Source organism: Hevea brasiliensis, chromosome 1, assembly GCF_030052815.1.
Source record: "Hevea brasiliensis isolate MT/VB/25A 57/8 chromosome 1, ASM3005281v1, whole genome shotgun sequence".
In the NCBI taxonomy this organism is placed as follows: Eukaryota; Viridiplantae; Streptophyta; class Magnoliopsida; order Malpighiales; family Euphorbiaceae; genus Hevea; species Hevea brasiliensis.
Genome location: NC_079493.1, coordinates 101,378,654 through 101,401,392, shown reverse-complemented (window position 1 = coordinate 101,401,392; position 22,739 = coordinate 101,378,654). Strand labels below are relative to the sequence as shown.

At 31.5% G+C, this 22,739-nt stretch overlaps 1 protein-coding gene and 1 pseudogene across 4 annotated transcripts; one reads left to right on the top strand and one right to left on the bottom strand.

Moving 5' to 3' along the window:
• Positions 1–3,928: 3,928 nt before the first annotated feature.
• On the top strand, positions 3,929–8,969 carry LOC131183228 (mechanosensitive ion channel protein 8-like; annotated as a pseudogene).
• A 4,808-nt stretch (positions 8,970–13,777) lies between these two features.
• LOC110656509 (mannosyltransferase APTG1) lies at positions 13,778–22,423 on the bottom strand. Of its 4 annotated transcripts, none has more exons than XM_021813335.2 (10): positions 22,300–22,423; positions 21,333–21,594; positions 20,712–20,829; positions 19,458–19,562; positions 19,013–19,302; positions 15,273–15,554; positions 14,961–15,162; positions 14,480–14,631; positions 14,198–14,360; positions 13,778–14,096 (listed from the first exon to the last, which is right to left on the bottom strand). In XM_021813335.2, the coding sequence occupies exons 2-10, from the start codon at positions 21,581–21,583 to the stop codon at positions 14,016–14,018; spliced, it is 1,644 nt and encodes a 547-aa protein (XP_021669027.2). In that variant the 5' UTR covers positions 21,584–21,594; positions 22,300–22,423; the 3' UTR covers positions 13,778–14,015. The 4 variants fall into 4 exon arrangements, with proteins under 4 accessions (XP_021669027.2, XP_021669024.2, XP_021669028.2 ...); XM_021813332.2 differs by having other exon boundaries at positions 21,333–21,680; positions 22,300–22,405; XM_021813336.2 differs by having other exon boundaries at positions 21,333–21,584; positions 22,300–22,404.
• Positions 22,424–22,739: the final 316 nt, after the last annotated feature.

Below are 22,739 nucleotides of genomic sequence, written 5' to 3'. Positions count from 1 at the left end.
GTAGTCCTAAACCCAAGAAATGGCCAAAAATAATTTTAGGGATTCCAAAATAAGAGTCATTGAAGGTTTTAATGGCATTAGAATGCCAAGAAAAGTTCTTAGAAAATTTCATCAATAAATCTGAGACAATTTAGCTCCACTAAGCCTAAATGAAGGGCATTTTGGTTCATTTCACCTTGAGAGATAATTTTTAACCAACTTGTCCAATTAAGTAAATGAATTATATGAAAAATATGAATAAATATTGAAGAAAATTTAACTAAAAATAAGTAGAAAAAAGAAAATGAAACAAATGGAAATTTAATTTTATATAATGACATCATAAATGATGTCATTAAAATTTATTAACCAATCAAACTCTAACAAGTTTAAGTGTAAAGGCACAAGAAAAGGCTTAAAATAAAAAAAAAAAATCCTTCTTCTTCTTCCAATTTTTGCTTTGGCGACAGCTCTCTCTCTAGCCCTTAATTTTTTTTTTTCTTTGCTTTCAGCTCATATCTCCTTGATTCTTGCCCAAAACCCTCGAGCCCCAACACTAAAATACTCCTTAGCTCCTCTTTAAAGTGTGGCAGCCAAAAATTAAAGGAATTCTTGAAGTTTCACAAGACCAAGTTTAGTTCCAAGGAGGTTAGTGTCCTATTCCTTCTCTCTTTCCTTCAAATTTCTTGTTAGGATAATAAATTGAGCTAAAATTTTTGAAATTTCATAAAAAATAAACATGTTAGCGGGCCACACCATTTTCGGTAGCCATGATGGACCTTAGGGTATGATGAGTTTGATGGGAAATAATATATCTAATAATGCCAATGATGTGTATGATGGAGTTGAAATTGAAAAACTACATGAATTGTATGGTGAATGTATGAATTAGGGATTTGAAAGCTAGGGTTTTGTGGTTAAATTGGGGGTTTTATGCCTTGAGGCCTAATTGAAGCTCTAATGGTCAATTAGTGACCATTTGAGATAAATTGACTATAAATTGGAATGAGTTGAGGTATTGGGAATATGAATTAGGTCTTGCCCCATAGTGCGGAACTATAGGACACGAGTCGGTGGGTTTGAATAGCCCTAAGCTGGACTTGTGAAACTCAATTGGTGTAAGGACAATTTCAGTTGAAATTTGACACATAATGCAATATTTTTTGTGAAGAAATCATGCCCAGAAAACCAACCTAAGTTGACCTAAAAAATTACCCCAATCCAGGTGACCAACATGCTGTCCCTGGAAAATGACCAAATAAACAGTGTAGTCATAACTCGATGTAGAAATGTCAATTGACCTGAATTTTATATCAATTGAAAGCTTAGATAATTTATAACAAATTACAGCCAGAAAATAACTCAAAATTTTGACTAGAACTTAATGAAATTATCCACCAAAGTCAGAACACCAAAACTACTAGAATTGATTTCTGCCCAGAAATTCTGGAAAAATTTCAATCCGGCTAGTTGTGGTATTTAGGCTATAAATTGAGCTAGAAAACTCCAAATAAAGTGATTCAAAAGGGGATTAAACTAGACACATAAAGGAACAAGTTTTATGGAGAAAGTTTTGTCAAATTTTCACTGTAGCAAGGTCTAATGAAATAGTAAACATGGATCTCAAATTCTAGAAATTTGAAATAAAACCTAGAAGGCTAGGAATTGAGTTTGGCAATTAATGCCAACAAAAATAAAATTCAAAATGTGGTATTTTGATGAACTTAGAATTAACAAATCTATTAAATATTAAAAAGTCAACATTTGTGTGAAATAGTCTAATGAATAGTAACCTGTACACTACAAACATAAGTAATTGCATAATTAACTATATAAAATACCCTGTATGCCTAGAAAGATTGGGTTGGATAGGTCGGCATGCCAATAGGGTTCTGTTAGTAGTACTACATATGGCTTCATGCCATTCTGTGTTTTATGGCCTTTAGTGCGTTACGTGATATAATAGCCTTTGACTATTTTGATTGTGTTTACTATACTTGGCCTCGTACTTAATAATTATTACAGCTTATTAACTGTTCTGTTGTACACCGGGAGACACTTTGTGATCGATAGTGTGATGGCCCAAAGTACTTGATACCTAGTGCCAATTTACCGTTTATCGATCAGTCGACTAGTATAGGTTACTTAGGCAATCAAAATAAATCTTAACAAATTTTAATTAAATAATTAACATAAAAAGTACCAGATTAATAATACTACAAATAATTACCAGAAACTCAGTCTGCATAAAATATCAGCATACATTCTGCATATCCATTTTATTTTAGCTATTTTATTTTATATTGACACCACTAAGCAGTATTGCTTAGCACGTTGCTTCTGCCACGCGTAAGTATTGGAGATACGGAGCGCGAGTCTAGTAGACCGTAGACTGGGAGTCAGACTTTGATCTGCATTTTATGTCTTGTGTTACCTCGACCAGCAGTGCATTTGGTAGGATTGCTAGGCTTCGTTTTGTATTCTACATTTTGTACTAGATCTATATTTTGTCTTGTAAATGGTAAATTTATGTAATTATTGTAACTATTGTGAGTTAATGAATTTGAATATTTCTTTGTAAATATGAGTATGTAATTATTCATGCATGGAATTAATTTTAAATTATGAGTTCAAAATGTTGAGATTTGATGAACTGTGTTGATATTGTGTTGTCTTGAGTTGGAGTTTGGGGATGATTGAAATATATTTGGAAGTGTTTTTAACAGGTTCAGAAGAACTATTTTTCCAATTTACAGCCGGCACTCTGCCGGATTTTCTATAAAATTTGCAGAAAATTCAAATAAATCAAAATTATAAATAAATGATATAAATGGTAAAAATTTGCACTTAGTGACTAATAAATAAATAAATTAAGAAAGAGTAAATTGTAATGGAATAAAATATGGTGCTCCAGCACACTGTGTGGCATATCTTGCTCGGCTTCACTGTAGACGGGTAAGGGGTATCACACTCTCAACCTCTAAAACTTAGGAGATATAGCTTTTTATAAACTACTCTCTCAACTTCTAAAAACTAGTATAAATACTGTCACTAAATAGTATAAATAAGATAAGTAGTGTTTTGACTCTTATCAAAATGCTAAATATTACTTTAAAAATTATTGCCGAACAGGGCCTATATAGCGATTTAAAGTAGAAGTGTCACATTAGCTATTAAATATAAAAATAGTTGTATCATCTTGTTGATCCTAATCAAAACGATCTTTCAACCTCTAAAAATTAGAATGGATAATTTTTTATGAACCACTCCTTCAATCTCTAAACACTACTATAAACGCTATATCATCAAATAATACAAGTAAGAGAGGTATTATTTTAATTATAGTCAAAATATTAAATACTATTTTAAAAGCTATTATCAAATAATGCCTAGACTAACTTTTATATGTATATATATATGTAAAAGAGTTTAATCTATGTGAATTTAAATCTTGGAGTTGATTTTTTTTCTTATTGACCTCATTCGTATTTTTTTTTTTGACAAAACTTATTCTTGAAAATTTTCGCTTAAATTAATTATATAGTATATCACCATTTTTATGAAATATTAAGGGGTTGTCTTCTGTTTAATAGTAGAAACTATAGGAAGTTTTTCAAATTTGCGTGAATCTCTCTGAATGCCACAGCTTCAAGCCTAACCATGCAATTCTATCTCCTATTTTCGTCTTCCATGACACTTGTGATGCTTTTGTAGACTCGTTCTCTTTTTTTCATATTTTCTTTTTTAATTAGTATTTTTTTTAATCACCATTCTGTAGATGACCAAAAAATGTTCTGAGAAACCCTTAAGAAATATGGTTTCCTAAATTCTGAAAACCAAGTTTTTTGAATAAATTCCTCTTCAGAATACTGGTCAATCTTGTTTCAGGCACATGAAGGAAAGAAAACGATAAAAAAAACATATATCGAATATTTTATCGAAGAAAAGAATGGATTATTCTTCAATGAAGAAATCATTCAAATCACATGGCTCTTACAAACAAGCAAGGATAATCGCAGAGGGTGGAAGTTCAGGACAAGATTCAAGAAACCATGAAGAGTTACCTATTCTTTCCCATCAACAATCAGATGATCCCCAAGAAATTTCACAGCCATCAACCCTGGTTGGAGGAGGAGCTAACCACCCTGAGGTCATCGTCAAGGTCGATGCTTCCAGCGCCAACAATGATGTCAATACTATTCATAAGACACTGAGGGAACCTAGCTTCGGTTATATGAATGAGAAGAAAGAAGTGGAGGATCAACCATCGAATATTGTGGATGACGAGATTTCTTTAGACATGGATATGGATATGGAAATGGATGAGCTAAGACGGGAATTACGTGATGAAAACTTGCCATCTTTCCAAGAGTCTTCATTGAACAGTCAACCTTCCAAGGAAATTCGAGTTTCATTTGAACCCTCTCTTTCTATTAATAGTTCAGTCGAGTCTGTTAGAAGGCGATATAAAGATTTGCAGGATGATAAAGATGGGTCATTTAATAGTACTCATTCGCAACAGCAACAACAACAAAGATGTGATGAAGTGTTGAAGTGCACATCAAATGCATCATTTCGAACTCAAACTAGTAGATTATCAAGACTAAAAACGAAATCAAGGCTTTTAGACCCATCACCAGGTGAATTGGGGATGATGTCAGGGAGGGTAAAATCTGAACAATTGAAATCTGGGCTTTTAGTTAAGCCTGGGGATGATGATGAAGACGACCCATTGGAATATGAGGATTTGCCTGAAGAGTATAAAAGGGTTCATTTAAGTCCACTGACTGTGCTTCAATGGTTGAGTTTGATTGCAATTATAGCTTTATTGGCGTGTAGTCTTTCTATATCTACTTGGAAGGAAAGGACCTTTTTAGAGCTTAAATTATGGAAGTGGGTGGTTTTGTTGTTGGTTTTTCTATTTGTGAGGTTGGTTTCCTGTTGGTGTTTTCGCATAATAGTATTTTTTATTGAGAGAAATTTTCTTTTACGAAAAAGGGTATTATATTTTGTATATGGCTTAAGAAATGGAGTGCAGAATTGTTGGTGGTTAGGGCTTGTCTTGTTGGCTTGGCATTTTTTGTTTGATGCCAAGGTTAGAAGGGAGACCAAAGGTGAAATTCTGAAATATGTTACAAAAATCTTAATATGCTTTTTGGCGGCCAATTTCATATGGTTGCTTAAAACTTTGATGGTTAAGGTTCTTGCTTCATCTTTCCATGTTAGTACCTATTTTGATAGGATTCAGGAGTCGATCTATAATCAGTTTGTAATTGAGACATTATCAGGTCCACCATTGATTGAAATACAAAGAAATGAGGAGGAACAAGAGAAGACTGCTGCTGAGATTCGTAAATTGCAAAATGCTGGAGTTACTGTACCTCCAGAACTTAAGGCAACTGTGTTCTCACCATCAAAGAGTGGTAGAATAGGTTTCAATGGGGGACAACAGAAGAGTTTAATGAGATCAAAAAGGGTAGACAAAAAGGTAAATAATGAGATAACTATTGACCACTTGCACAAATTGAATACTAAGAATATTTCAGCCTGGAATATGAAGAGGTTGATGAATATTGTAAGACATGGTTCTCTATCAACTTTGGAAGAGCAAATTCTAGATGCAAATAATGATGATGAATATGCAGTAGAGATCAGAAGTGAATATGAGGCTAAAGCTGCTGCAAGAAAAATTTTTAATAATGTGGCTTGCCGTGGATCAAAGTGAGTTATTTGAATTTATAATTAAGATATATATACTTTCATGCATTCATTAATTATACTTTATTATTAGCAATCTATCAACTTCTTTTCAAACTTCTCAATGCTAAGTTCCATTTTAAAATATGAAGAATTGAATTATTAGATTCATCTTTATATGTGATGGAAGGTTATTTTTTAGCATAATGCATATACTTTTCATGTGTAAAAGGTCTTAATTATTGAAGTTATACATTATGTATATTGTTGATTTTATTTTATTGTTTTTTTTTCCTCTTAACCTTTTCACGTATATATAGAGTTTTTAGAATACACAATTTCATTTATATATAGTAATATAGAGATAATAAAAAGAAATTAAAGAAAATCAATACATGTTAAAATATTTTATTATCAAATGATGGACGAGAAGGAAAAAATTCTCAAGAAAAATTAGTGACATATGAGGTTAATATAACAATCAAATAAAATTATGTTTAATTAATTAGTTTGTCATAATGCCAAAAAAAAGATTTAATATTATTGAAAGATAAAAAAAAAATGAATAAATAACAGAGACTTTTATTGTTTTAATATATCATGAAAATATTTTTTAAGTGAAAATTCTCCATTCATAAGATACATATAATGGTAATAAATATTATTAAATATTTTATTTTGTATAGAATTCACCATATGCATACATATTAGACTGACTAGTTCTTTGTGTTGCAAACCATTTTTTTTATTATTTTGTTGCAATATTTTCTTGTTTCTTTTTTTTTCATTTATATGTATATATTGATTTAAAGGCTATAATTATTATTAAATGTAATTTTAATATCATTGTTATTAGGAGTAAAGATATATTTTCTTTAATTAATATTACTTTTTAAAATAAAGTTTTCTTATTATCTCTAGTCTAGCATTAAATTAAGTTATATATTCATAGTTTTGTCTAATTCTAACATATTGTTATTTTTATAAAATAATACCAATTAATTTATGTGGTAGGTACATTTACTTGGAAGATTTATTGCGATTTATGAAAGAAGATGAAGCTTTAAAAACAATGAGTTTATTTGAAGGAGCATCTGAAACAAGTAGAATCAATAAATCTTCCCTAAAGAATTGGGTGGTAAGAATTCAAATGATATTTTAATCCATGGTTTATAAAATGCTTTAATGAAATAGCATTATGCATCAATAGATAATATTTGATTGTTATAGGTGAATGCTTTTAGAGAGAAGAGCACTTGCCTTGACATTAAATGACACAAAAACAGCAGTAAACAAGCTTCATCAGGTGGTAAACGTAGTAGTTGGCGTTATTATATTGGTTATCTGGCTACTCATTCTTGGAATTGCCACAAGCAAATTTGTTATGTTCATGGGATCGCAGATTGTGGTTGTATCTTTCATTTTTGGGAATACTGCCAGGACATTGTTTGAGTCTATCATCTTCCTATTCTTCGTCCACCCATTTGATGTAGGTGATTTGTGTGAAGTGGATGGAAGACAGGTATATCATTTTACTTCCATCTTTATATACCCTTACTTTATTTATTATAATTTCTTTTTCTTTCATAAAAATTATATTAGTGATATTGAATCGCTTTTTAAAATTGTGAGTCTCGATGATAAGAATGACAATTATTTCCGAAGTAGATCAGTCTCATCCCAAATCTGATCAAATTTTCCCGATCCCATATTTTGCAGAATGGGGACAAGGAGACCCCATTCCGAATCACCATAATCTATTCCACACAATAATTTATTATTATTTTTATTAAAAATTAATTTATTTTTATATATTTATGTATTTAACTATGATGATTTTTTTAACAAAAATATAAATATATTATTAAGATTATGTTTAAGAATTATATATCTCACTTATAATTTATTTTTTATTAATAAATAATTTTGCATTATATAATAATAAATTAAAATGAAAAAAAAAAAAGCTCCCTCGGGGAAATTGGCCCCTCCCACTCCCAGCAAGAAAGTCCCTTTCTTGATCTGAGCTCTTGTGGAGCGAGAAAAGAGGAAGCAACCCTGCTTCCAATCTACCCCGTTGCCATTCATAATCTTGAGTTTGAGTCTAAGTCAAAATAAGCTATAAAAAAAAAAAAAAAAAAAAAAAAAAAAAAATTATATGTTCCAACAAATTTAATTTCATGCAGCTTAGAGTTGAGGAGATGAACATCCTAACCACCATCTTCCTCAGAGATGACAATCTTAAGGTTATATACCACAACAACATTCTGGCAACTAAAGCTATTGGCAACTTCTATCGTAGTCCAGACATGGGCGATGGAGTTGAATTCTTCATCCACGTATCGACTCCTGCAGAAAAGATTGCTCTTATGAAACAGAGAATAACCAGGTATGCAAATTAAAAATTATTTACCTAGCTATTGACATCATTATTTATTCACTAATTATGGGGCTTTGAGAGGAAAGATTTGAGAATATCATGTCGCTAAGAATTATATTTATATGTGATTATTTACTTTATCACTAACAATAGCATCCTAATTTTTTTTTAGTATTTTACAATTTTGTCTTTAAGATATGACAAAAACCATAATTTAATATCTTTATTTTTTTATGAGTAATAAGTTAATTCTTGAGATATGTTTCTGTTAACAAAATAGTCCTTCTATTAAATTTTAATGCTACTCAAACCATAATTAAAGCAATCAATTGAAATTCAAAGGATTAAAAAAATTTTCAGAATGGATTGCTAGAACTATGTAACAATTTATTGCATAGTGTAGGAAATTAATACTTCAAAATTTGAAATTCCCTTTTGATTTCCCTCATAAATAACATTGTATATTTATGAATTTGTATTTAACTCAATTCATGTTGTTGCAGTTACATTGAGGGTAAGAAAGAGCACTGGTATCCCAATCCAATGGTTATATTGCTGGAACTAGCAGACTTAAATAAGGTGAAAGTGGCAGTATGGTGTAGGCATAGAATAAACCACCAAGACCAGGGTTGAAATTTGAAAGGAGAGCTCTATTATTGGATGAAATGGTGAAAATATTCAAGGAGCTTGACATTCAATACCGTTTATTCCCCATTGATGTCAACATTCATAATATGCCTCCTTTGACCCCTTATAGCCCTCATTGAAGTGATTTACTTCTTCTATTTTCATCATTCTTGTGGATTTCAATCATGTTCAGAGTGAGATAATTTCCACGTGCAATGGCAGTGAATTAAATAGCTTAATTTTCTACTGGAGTTAAATAAGTTAGCTACCATAGGAAAGCATAATCAATGGGCATTGCATTAGGTGCTAAATCATTTTTATGTATAATTTTATCAATCCTATTATTTGGAGCTTCTCTTTTATAGTTTATTGTTCTCTTGCTTGTTCCATGTATAGTTGTTATATGTATAGACTTTCTATGTATAGACTTTCTTTAGCTCAAAGGCTTTATGCTATTTAGAGGAGTACTGAATTTCTAGGAACAAATGATGTAATAAAGAGATTGATTAACCCCAATATTGGCTTTGACAAACAATAAATTATATTAGACCATAAATGTATAAATTGTTAGCGTAGCTAAAGCTAAACTCAAATCAGCACAACTTGATTGCAATCAATGCATCATGCATGTTTTTGCAATGAAAGCCATTCCATTTTTGACAACAAAAAGTATAACGATAGGAGGGTATTTCCATCCCATGGTCAGGGAGAGCCTACAAACCGTTTTATATATCGCCCACTCACAAGGAACTCCAACAACAATCAATAGGATTCAAATTCGAGATGAGATGCATCTAGAACTAAATCCTTAACCGTTGAGTCCATCCTTTATGGGGCAAATTTAGTTGAGAAAATTGTTGAATGATTTCAGTAGAAGCTCTCGAAGCAGGTAATGCCAAGTAAAATTCCACAACCACCCCACCCCAACAGCACGAGGAGTCAATGCATAGGTGTTGAAGGTCACTACCAGCTCACAATGTACATATTACGCAGAAACAAGGGCATTCAAAATTTTCCCCTTAAGCCTTAGAGAAATAAGTAAAAATTTGTGGTAGAAGAGGCCAGGAGTGTCCTTCTTTTTCTTGCTTATTGATGTCTATTGATTCCACTTTGCAGTATGTTGGCAGAAAGTTTGCTACGTTCAAGATATTAAAGCACTTTATGCAGACAAAATTTACCGTTAGATGGCCTAGGAGTGTCAATTTTATTTTATTTTATTATTAAGTATTCAAATTCTCATTTACACTTAGTGTGGACCAAATCCTTTTCTAGTTCGCTTCAGTATAGATTTCTACTTCAAGAACATATGGATAAGAGAGATTCTTAAGTAATATTCAGTTTACCGTGTTATTTGTAAATTATATCAATAAATCACTCCATTTATTCATTTTTATTTATAATTATATAAAAATGAAAGAAAAATTAAAAATTAAATCACGTGTCTATTCATGACATAAAATTAATGTTTTGATTGATTTAGGTGATAAACTGAATTTACCTAAGAATTGGAGAGAAAACAACTCGAGAGCAAAAAAATTACTACTAAGCTTAGATTGGCTTTTAATTTAAACGTGGAGTCATTTCTCAGTTTTCAACGATTCACTTGAGAAAGTTGTTAGAATTATCACTCAAAATTCTAGTGGGATTTACAAAGATGTCTTTTTCTTATTTGAGTGAGAAATATTCCTAAGTAGGTAGAGGATTATTTCCTATATTATGTAGAACACTTATTTTAGCATTATTTATAAACTGAATGGGATTTCTAATTAGATTAGGAATAAGAAAATTAACACTATAAATAAAAGAACGATGGAAAAACTATTTGTCTTTTAGCCTATAGAGTAAGTGACTTTGCTAATTGCAAAGGAGTCGCTTTGCCCATTGATGAAGGGCTTTGCCTATTGCATCTCATGAAAGAAAAGAGGCTTCAAACTGGAGAAAGAACAAAAATTTAACAGTAACGAATTCTTGTCCACTGGTGAGAGGACTTAGTTAAAGACACCATTTGTGGTATAGTAGTTAAAGTAATAAATATATTATATTATATCTAGAGGAGACTGAGAGGATCAACTAATGTATTTCCTATGAATAGTTGTAATTAATTAATGAGTAGTATAACTTTGAGCTTATAATTGATAATTATACTTATTGATAGTGGAATATGGTATGCCCATGGACATAGTCATATGTGGAGAGAGTGAACCACATAAATATTGATGTTTTGTATGTTCACTTTATTTCTTTGTAATTGGCATGCTTCCGCCATATACAACAATTGATATTAAAGTTTGGAGATGATCTTGGTGAGTTTGGTTGAAGATGGAGTTGCTGTGACATGTAGAAGTCATACGAGCAACATGGAAGATGCAAACTCAAGGTAGTGGAAAGTTGAAATGGAAGTGGAGCTCTTGATGTAAAATCAACAAAGTTGATTATGCAAGATTTTTTTTTTTTTTTTTTTTTAAGAAAGAAGCAAGTTACACTTAAGATGAAGATTGGAGATTTAAAGGGAGGCATGAAGATTTGATGATTGAAGAGACCCAAGAATTTAAGGTATACAATGGTTGATAGATTTTGAGTTAAGGTGAAGATTGTTAGAATTATGACTCAAAATCCTAGTGGGATTTGAAGAGATATTTTTTCCTTATTTTAGTGGGAGAAATATTCCTCAATAGATGAAGGATTATTTGCTATAATATGTAGAATTCCTATTTTAGTGTTATTCCTAAATTAAGTGGGATTTATAATTAGATTAGGATTGAGAGAATTAACACTATAAATAGGAGAATAATATAAAGGTTATTTGGTTTTTAGCCCATGGAGTGAGTGGCTTTACTAATTACTGAGGAGTAGCTTTGCTCATTTATGAAGGGCTCTGCGCATTGCAATCCCATGAAGGGAAAGAGACTTTAACCTAAGTTAGAGAAAAGACAAATAATTCAAGAGAAAGAAATTCTTGTCCATTGGTGAGAGGGCTTAGTTGAAGACACGAATTCTTGTCCATTAGTGAGAGGGCTTAGTTGAAGACACCCTTTGTGGTGTAGTAGTTAAAGTAATAAATATATTGGATTATATCTAAGAGAAAACTAAGAGGTCTAACTAATGTATTTACTATGAACAGTTACATAGTGAGAGTTTTATTAGGTGTAATTAGGTTAACAGGTAGTATAACTTCGAGCTTATAATTGATGATTATATTTATTGATAGTGGAAAATAGCATGCCCATAGATGTAACCCTATATGAAGAAGTGAATTACATATATATTGGTGTTTTGTGTATTTATTTTATTTTTTTGTAATTTACATATTTTTACGGTACACAACAATAGAATTTGGGGATGATCTTGGTGAGTTTGATTGAATGTAAAGTTGTTGCAACATGTAGAATTAGTTATACACACAATATGGAATATGCAAGCTCAAGGTAGTGAAAAGCTGAAATTGAGGTGGGACTTTTGATGAAAAATCAAGAATGTTGATGACGCTGAGATTTTTTTTTAAGAGAGAAGCAAGTTTTGCTTTATTTTTTTATATATATATAGTTTACAAGCTTTCATGGTGCTTGTTTATATCCATATTATAATCACTTGAATAATGAAAATTATACCAAGATGGCTTATATTTCTAAGAATCAGTTTGATATTTTTATTTGAACAAGAAAATCAAAACATTATCAAAACATGGACAGGAGCAATGAGATTGCTCGTAAGATTCACTCAAGCTAATTTGTTTGTCTAAGTTATAATTATTTGGATAATTAAGGTTATACTGAAATGGTTTATGTTCTCTAACAATCAATTAGCAGTTCTATTTTAAGAAGAAAATGAAAACAAGGAAAGAAGAAACTAAAAGTTGATGATTTAAAGTTTCCAAGTCAACAACAAATCATGTTCCACAAAATATTGTTTAGCTGCTTAATTATTAATCTATAATTATTATCAATAGTAGGAATGTCCGGTTCCAGTTTTGAGTATGGTTCTTTATAAGAATTGGAATCCAACCTTTGTTTCTTTATTTCAACTCTGATTATGATTTAGTTCTAGTTTCGCTTCCACTTAGTTTTCAATTGTAATTTGAGTCTTAATTCTTATGTCTAAAATTACAACATTCTTGTTTTCATTGTAAAAAAATAAAAACAATCTTTATATATATATATATGCCAACATAAATAATGTTTGTGCGACAACCATATTAAACTTGAATAAGCTATCAAGTTGTAGAAATGTTTCTATCACCATCTGCAAGTTGGCATCTCCATTACATAGCATAAGAGAGAACAGGAAACTAGAAAAAACTTGATATATTGAAGAGTCCCTCCACATATAGAGTTCATTCAGTTATGTATTTGTTAAGAAGCCTAATTATCCAAGTTGCAAAAGTTGCCACCTCCTTTTGCCCATAATGTTAATCAAGATGCATGCACCATCCTCCTTTTTTTTTTTTTTTTTTTCATTAGGTAGGGGAAAATTGAGGGATGAGGGCGTCAAGAGTCCATATTAAAAAGAAACAAGTTAAAAGAGTATATAAGGGTGAAAGAACAACTAATTAATTGATTAGTTCTAACATTTTTGCAATGGTTGGTTCAAGAGACTCTTACTTTAACCCATTCATTCACCTCCATCCATTCAATTGTCTCACATGGACTCTTGCCTTGACTAGCTATAAAAATTACCTTCACTCTTTGGTACACGGCCTTGCTTTTCCTTACCTCCCAAATTCGAAATATTCATTTGCTCCAGCAAAGATCACAATTTTAGACTCTGCCATTTTGTTCCATTCTATGGCAACAGAGTTTTGGCATTGTCATTGACTTGTTTTGGGCGATTGACTATTGTCATATCATAGTACCAATATCCTTGACGAAAAGGGGTTTTCTTTTTTGCCTCTAAAAATGCCATACATATTTGATTCTTGCTTACAAGTTCTTTGCATGATGGATTATTGCCCACAAAGCTGACATCAAAACTTATGGTTGCAATGAGAAATTTCAAAATGACAAAGTTCCAGATGCCAATGAAGAAAATTATTGCAGGGCACCATTTCTTAAATAATGGTGTACAGAAAAGGAATGGTATCACAATTTGAGATTGCACTAAATAATAATAAACAATAATAATCTAATTATCTGAAAATAGCAATGTACAGCGATAGAACTTCAAATTCCCCTTGGTGAAGTGCAATGCATCTCAGCTGTTTTGGGTATCAGATTATTCAAATCTAATATTTTTAACAGTAAATTTGGTTCTATTGGGGAAGAAGAAGAAGAAAGAATTATATAATCCTTAGAAGGCAGGTTCTGACACAAAGACTGGTTGCAGGAAACAATTGAATTCAATCATTTAAAGCATGCACAACAACTGATGCTTGAAGATCTCGGTCCACCTTGAAGTGAGAATGGAAAAACCTCCTTATCTGCAATTATATTATACGCTTGACTAAGAAAAGAAGAGAAATACATAGCGGATTGATAGAAAAACTATACATACAATACATAAGTAAAAGCTCGCGCTTACCTCTTTGAAAGAACGTGAAATAAGGAAATCCTTCAAGAGTCTCTCCTTAGATTCAAATAATACAACATGACTAGGCAGAGACCAGTTTTTGGCCAATTCTGATGCAAAACCAACAGGATCCAACATGAATCGATCTGACTCATCAGGGATTCCTTTCTCTTCACTGGCGGATGAGATATCATGCCAAAATGAAAATTTTGAGTACAGCATTGCAACACAAGAAGAAAAAGAAAAACAAAAACAAAAAAAAAAAAAAGCTCCGACCAAATTGACAGTCCAAACCTTGGTGTGCAGTCTAGAAAACGCATGGGCAGGTGGTGATGGAGAGTGGAGAAGTAAGGTGTGGCGTGGCAGGGCATTAAGAATAGGATACTCTTCACTTTCTCATTGCTGGCTTCTTTGGATAGATAGATCATTACATCCTCGGTTCCCCTCTGTCATGATGCTTGAAAGTATCAACAAAAAGAGAACCACAGAGAAAGCAAATAGTATCAAACTAAAATTTTCTGGGGAGTTTTTCTTCCCCCAATCACCTTCACTCTCTTTCTTTCCAGGTAAACATAGAAACTTCTCTATTTTAATTGCACAAATAACATTGTGCGGATAAAAGGAAATAAAAGAAGAATAAAAATAAAATCAATTGTAACATTTTCTTAATTCTGAAGTCTTAACATTAAAGCAATGGGCCGTATGAAGCTGTTACATTAAATGGCTTCTAATTAGCTTCATGTCAAGAAAAGAGAGAATGTGGGATCTCATTTACCTGATGAACCAAACTCATATAGAATGCCATTGGAATATTGGTTGCTAACAAGAAGATGACGGCAAATGCTACTTTTGAAGGCCATTTGGTATAACTGTTTGAAGAACCTTTCCTCATCACACGTGGAGAATCAGGTCTTGCCATAACAGACAATGCATATCCAGAGAATATCAAAGCTATTGGCAGCACAGGCAAGACAAACCTATAGCTCACGGTTAATTAAAAGATGAGTTGCATTTTAGAACTTGAGTTGCCAGGTGAAGGATAAACTATAAATTTCATACAGGAAAAAAAAAATTGTCAGTATGTTACCTGAATTCTTTGTGGCCCAATAAACTGTAAAGAACGATAACCCATGCAATGAGACCAGAATGCTTCCAACATTTAGACTTGATACTGCCAGCTATTGCAAATGGTAAGAAAGTGAAGAGCATAACAGAAAATCCCTGAGAGAAGTACCAGTGCCACTTGTGAGTTCCATAATAATCTCCGCCAGAAGAAAGAAAATTGAACTTAAGAAAATTAAGAGGCACTATGACCCACGAGCCATACATCAAACGATCCAACAAACAAGAAAGACCAAGCACCAAACCCCTGATACCATAAACAAACTATAAGAAAAACAACACCATAACCACACACAAAACTGTAAAAAAACACTGAAATAGATTCAATGTTTGATTCATGAAGACATAAAGATGACATTGGATCAGTTGAATAAGGACTAAGCTAGATAAGTTGCTTAACATGCTTTCTTCTATTAATTCTAGCAAGCAACCAATAGGAGCAGCACCTACAAAATGGGGGCTAGTCAAGATATTCTAGATGCATCTAGACATGATAGAGACAATTTCAACTACAAGATACAGTAAGTGACATCACTAAGAAGCTCAAATAAGAAATTCCAGACTATGATGGTAGAGTAGATTCTATGCTGTTTTGTAAGAATCCGACTTTGATTGGCATAAACCTTCACCTTATAAAAACAAGATTAATGAATAAAGGAAAATTTTAGAATTATGCTCCAGATTTAATATAGGTCCCTTGGGATGATATACAGTGCCTCCTAGTCCTTTAAGAGTCTTAGCTAAGTCTTAGGAGTATTTTTGTATTTTCCAACTTTTCTAAAAAGCTGTCTAGATGTCTTTTGGAGTCTTTATTTTCATTTTGACTAATTATTCATTTAGGATAGCAATAATCCTATTATTTTTCTTTCACGGAGTGTCCAAAGTCTTAAAGGTTTAAGATTAATTTGAATATATAAATATCAATGCTTGTAATGCTTATTGCTTAGTATCAGTCAATAAAAATTTCTTGCAATTGTTGTTCTTGGATTGTGTTACGTAATTCAATCCTAAGCATGATGCTAATGGAAACTCATGCATAATGCGTAAGGAAGTTTAGGTGTGAGGCCAAAAACATTTACTTACTCTTCATGGTTTTTGTTCACGGCGCCTTAATTACTCTGCAAATTCCATTATAATTTGTTTCCCTTCATCTTTCTTTTGGGGGTGTTTGATTTAGCTATTAGATGCAGCTGATAGCTCATGGACATTCAATCAGCTGAACCAATCTGTTTGATTAACTCTTTAAAAAGGCAGCTAATAGCTGATAAAATACCAACTGCCTTTTTTATTGGCTCTACAAATAGAGCAATTCATGAACTGTTACGCCATTTTTTTTATTGTTTGACAAAAATAACCCCAATATTAAAAGCATGTGGGTAAAAGTCCTTTAATCGATTTGTTTTTTTTTTTTTATTCCTCCAATGAAGTCCTTTGTTGGGACGCACTATTTGTAGCTTTATCCATGTACATAATAACTTCATATTAAGTTAATCAATTTATTGATAAGCATTAATTTAATCAACTTAAAAATTAGTGTTCCTTCATTTTGTAAAACAATGCTAAATACCATGTAATAACTTAAATAAAAAAAAATTAAATATATAATTATATTTTTTATTTTTCAATTTTTTTACAAAATTTTTGTAACTATAAAGGATAAAATGATTTACTTGATATTATTATTAAAATATTGCTGAAAAAATATTTTTAAATATATTAATTGAAGGGCATTATAAATTGATTTAAAATTAAATTTGATATATTTTAATTCGGTGTTGTTAAAGGCACCAAAGGAGCCGGGCGAGGCAGGGCGAGGCGACCCTCTAGCGCCTTACCTAGTACCACCTCGCTTGGCTTCCAAGAGGTGGCCGCCTCAACGACAAAGGCAAGGAGTGTTGAGGTGGCACCTTTTGAAAGGAACGGCAATTTTTTTTTTCATTTTTAATATATTTTTTTAATCCAACTAAAATTAAAACCCTAGTTATCCTACCTCATTCTCTGTCGCGCAAACGAGAACGTAGCAGCTGCAGCTCTCCTCTCTCCCACAGCAGCTCCTCTCTCCTACAGTAGCTCTTTCAATCGGGTATGTCTTCCTCTCTCTCTTCTTCTTCTTCTTCTTCTTCTTCTTCTTCTTTCCTCTCTTTCTTCTCCTCTTCTTCTATTTTGTTCTCCCCTCACACAGAAATATCATTGTTTTGCCCTTCTTTTTTTTTTATCTTTTTTACTTATTTTCTTCTTTTTCTCTCCTCCTTCCTCTCTCTTCTTCAATTCTTCTATTCTACTGTTTGGATATTGTGATATGCATTTTGTTAGATAAGGAATGTGAATTTGTGATATGATTTTTTTTTTGCTAATATAATAACAATTTTATTTTAAGTTCTCCCTAATTGAATAGGCTACTTGCTGAAGATAAACTGTTTTTTATAGGAGTAATCTGTTGTAACACACTTACTATAACAAATAGCTAAGTTTAGTTTGTTGTGTGTTTATCCTTATCATCATATAACTATAAATATCATTATTTGTACAACAATACAAATTGGTTAAAGGTGTATAGGTCACTTTCTTCAATTTGTGATATGCATTTTGATTGATTTGTGAAGATAATTGAGTTGATGACTTGATGTGGCCTTCCTTGCAATCACTTTATACATTTCTCATTAGTGTTCTAGTTCCTCAATAGACATGATGCAAATAATATGTTTTTTTTTTTCTTTTTAATATGCTTTTTACTTATTAAACTAGTTAAAAGTGTGTGTGTATGTATATATATATATATAGGCTATAGCGCCTTACTTCAAAAAGGTTCTCGTCTCGCTTCTTGCCTAAGGCTATAGGGTACCTTGTCACCTTTCGCCCTGATAACATTATTTTAATTATAAAAATATTAAAATAATTTTTATACTATTTATTTATCTATTTCAATAATAAAATAAATGATATAATATAATAAATTAATAATTATATGAATATTTTAATAATAAAATAAATTATGTGACATAATAAATTAATAATTGTATATTTATTTCAATAAATATAAAAATTATAGGATATATTCTTATTAGTCATTTTATATATCAACAACAACAACTAGATATAGTTTTACTAAATACTTAACATAAATCAACTACAGTCAGCTATTAGTATTCAGCTATCAACTAACAGTAACAACTATCAGTTATCAGCTATCAACTAACAGTAACAACTATCGGTTATCAGCTATCAATTGTTTCCAATAGTTAAATCAAACAGGCCCTTTGTGCTAGTTTGTCATTATAGTTATTCTTGTAATAAATTCTAGTTGTCTACCCAGGTTTCTATTTGTTCCTTCCTTAAAATAAATCCAAAACGAAGACTGAATATCATTCCTGCAAGTTGTCCTACTCCTACATTCACCAACCTTTCAAATGCTTCTTCCTTATTATTGCACCTAAAATAAGGTTAAGTTTACTGCCATCCAACCATGTTTATCATTAATGTTACAGTTGATAAGCTTTAATGTCCTCATATTTCATGCACTTCCATAAAATCTGAATATGGCTAGTCAAACTGTGCAATCAAATTAACTATATCACCAAATGATGATTCAACACAAAAGCAGGGAAAAGTCATCATAAAAGACATAAAAGAAAATCAGAAAGTTCAAAGTTGAGCATTTTAACCCAAAAAGAAAAACAAAGTGACAAACTATGCATTAAAACCTACCCAATGGGAAACACCTCTAGAATAATGAATCTCAGTTTATCAAGTGTGACAAACAGTTCAAGAAGGCCAACATAGACCCAGATGATAGCACTTGTTGGTCGAATTGCACAAGCTAATGCTGCTACGGTCAAACCCCACTTCCTTGTTGAAACTAATGATACTTTACTAGGATATTCTCTCATACAGGGCCAAAAGTACAAACCCACCAGTGTAAGAACAGTTTCCAAGCTATTGGACAATGTACGATTGAAGCAGTAAAACATGAACCAGTTTGCTAATTGAGAGAAGAGCTGCAGTACAGTTAAGTACATAATCTTTCAAGCACATGATTTTTAATATGTATTAATCAAGGATAAGAAGCTTCAGGCAGCAAATGGAAAAGAAATATAAAACAAATATATTTTAATTTGAAACACACACACCGAGATTCATAGTAGAAGGATACTGCCCAATTTGCTACAGAATAATTGAAGAGAGCATAAGAAAGTTTGTACAAGTACAGATCACCAACTGCAGAAAACAGTGCTTGCAGCATTCGTGGAGCCTTGGTCTACAAAGCAGGAGACAAAAGATATAAATACATTTTCAAACAACAACAGAATACACCTTTAAATAGCAACAAAGAAAATCACAGCTATTCCATTCACCTAAAATTTATTTCATTTTTGGAAGCAATGAAAGTAAAAATAGCTAGCCACTGTCTGATTAAGAGCTTGTTTGTTATAAAAGAATTCCATCAAATTTTATAGAATTTAAATACAAATCCCCACATGACATGTTTGGTTAAACTTGAGCAGTTAAGCCAAATTCAGTCAAAATTACTAGAATTTGCAAATAAATTTTGAACAAACAACAACACAAACCAGTAGTAGTACAATTTTAAAATAGATTCTATAATTGATACATAAAATTCCAAAGATGAAAATTCATTCACAAATAAATTCTTCTTATGAAAAGCATTCACAAATAAAATGAATTCCATATTCATTTGATCCAAGTGCAACATAAAAAAATGAACTATGCAAATGAAAGCAATTGTTATCCTGCTCCTTGTGACTTGTAAATGCACTCAATTTTTCAGAGAACTTTATAAATAATAATAATAAGGGTAATAGGCAAGCCTTTATATTAGAAAGTGAACTATAAATGTAAATGTTATGTGGCATCAGTGAGGGGAGAAAAGTGATTGAAGAGGGAGGGGAGGGATCATGGACAGAGAGAACAAGGGGGAGAGAGAAAAGGTAGAGAGAGAAATTAATTAAATTTATTATAAATTAAATTTTTTTGGTAAGTGTCAAATCAATAGAGAAAGATAAGAGAAAAAATATAATTTTTTTTTAATTTGACAAATGCCACATTAGCAAAGATAATAGGGAAACCTGCTATTGAAGGTAAAAGGGAGTTTTATGTGCATCAAATTGAAGTTGGATGAGTTTTATATTACAAATTGAAATTTAGGTACCTCGTTGTTAAAGTGTCTTAAGTTCAGCTGCTATCGCTGAAATTTACCCATTCTAATGGATATATATAATATATAACTGTCTTAGGAAAACATATCAATAAATTATAAAAACCATAAGAATCTTGATCATTGCTTTACGAAAACTTATTTTAATCAAGCATTATGATATATATAAATTGAATATGTAACTAATTTCATGTTAAACATTAAAGCACAAAAGCACATAGCTTATTTTACCATAAACCATGGAGTATCAAGACCTAACACTGCAAGAATTTTGAACAGCAAAGCAAACACCAATGGATGCAAATAGCCACGGATCCCCTTCTTCCACTCCCAAGTCAAGTGACCATACCTGCCATTTTAGACACATTTTAGTGACCACTTTAAAAGCACTTCCACCAAAATAAAAAATTAACTTTCACATTGTAGGAGCAAAATAGTGCTCCAGAAATTGAACTGAGTAAAATTTTACTAACATGTCTTAGGCCTGTTCTTCAAGGGCTTTCAGGAGAGCATCTAAGTGTTGCCCAGTTTGATTGGATAGCACTACTTTTTTATTTACTAGAATTATTCATTTTGTATTGTTTTTTATCGTTAGGTTAGGTACTTAGGTGGATACCTTATCCTAACAATGTTAACTCCTTTCTTCCTGTCTTAATAAAATTTCTTTCATATAAAAAAATCCCCAAAATGCATATATGTTTTAGATAATTTGATAAAGAAGAAAAAGTGTACTTGCAAAATCTAAGTACCAATTACCAAACTCGAACTGCTTCCAATATTTAGAGACCTTAAATTCTGCTACCAAAATCAAGCATGTATCTTCCAAATAGAATAGAAAGTTGAAAATTTTACCCAAATACAATGCAATGAGCAACTTCAAGGGCTTGCCAGTGCTCATCTGGATTGAAATATGTTTGTATCAGCAGAGAATTTGCTATTCGAAATGCCAAACACATTGCAAAGATATTCTTTGAAGAGGAAAAGATGTTAGATTTCTGGGATTTTATTTCTTCTCCTCCTCCACCTCCTTGTTTGGAGAGATCATAGTTTTCAGCTGTGAGTTTAGGGGATGGTGATTTTCCTGCATTTAGTCTCCTCCTCATTCTATACACGACTACCAACAGGAGAAACGAATATCAGAATCTAATCAAATATACCAACCAGGTACTTTGTTCCTTAATATGATGTAGAACACACGACCTAAAAGAGAGATAAATAAATTAACAAACATACAATAAAATAAATGAATTAGAGCTTGTTTATTGAAATTATTTGAAAGAAAAAGAACCAAATAATTGATTGGCAAATTCTGCTCTGTAAACTGTAGCAGGACTCAACCAAACCCAAACTCTCACATTATGTGGAGTGTATGGAGGTTTTTCAAAGGTAAGGTAAGCTAATGGAATGGAAGGTATCAAAACCTACCAACACTCCAAGTTGGTGGGTTGAAAAAGTGATATTTTTGGACATTTTGAAACCTCCAAAACCCTTACGTTCTTTAAAAAAATCTTGCTCCATACAAGCTTATTATTTTAAAACCCATATCTAACCTCAAAAATCTTCCCCCAAACATTGTATCAGGCAAATTTAGGAGAAAAGTGAAATGTAACAGTTTCCAAGTACTATATAACTTGCATTCGCTATGGAAGTCAAGAATTTACCCGGACTAAAAAACTTTAGAATATGCCTTTGGCCATGCTAGACAACACAAAAACGAAATACCCTTTCACACAAAGCCAAAAGAAGACCCAAACCAATTTCTATTTAGATTGAAAATGAAATCACAGATAAAAATAGAGAGATAGAGAGAGAGGCGTACCGGAGATGGGATGTAATTGCCGGCGGTAACATTAAACAATGAAATGAAGCCACTACTCACGGTGGTAAGTGACGCGGAGGTGGTGGAAGTGACTGTTTTCTGAAAGAGAAGGACTTGACGTGAGAAATATATATACATGTACATAGGCATTCTATAGAATTGCCGCATTTCTATAAAAATTTGTCTTGTTTTGTAATTATTAATTATCATCTTTTAATACTAAATTAATTCTCTTTTCATTTTTTTTTAGGCATCATTATTATATAACTATTTTTTAATTTTTATAATTTAAATGATTATTTTCTCTAAAAATCAAGATTTTTTTTGTTAAATTGATTATTTAAAAATTATTATCTTACTTTTTTTATAGAAAGATAAAAATTTTAATTTCATGTTCACACACATATATTTATAAAAAATAAAATAAAATTTTATTTATA

Bases quoted from the DNA above. Each gene is read 5' to 3' on its own strand.
- LOC110656509 (XM_021813336.2), bottom strand. From the start codon at position 22,331: ATGTTACCGCCGGCAATTACATCCCATCTCCG. The intron at 21,585-22,299 runs GTACGCCTCTCT...AGTCGTGTATAG, and splicing joins GCAATTACATCCCATCTCCG to AATGAGGAGGAGACTAAATG. The intron at 14,097-14,197 runs GTAAGCGCGAGC...ATATAATTGCAG, and splicing joins TTTCACGTTCTTTCAAAGAG to ATAAGGAGGTTTTTCCATTC.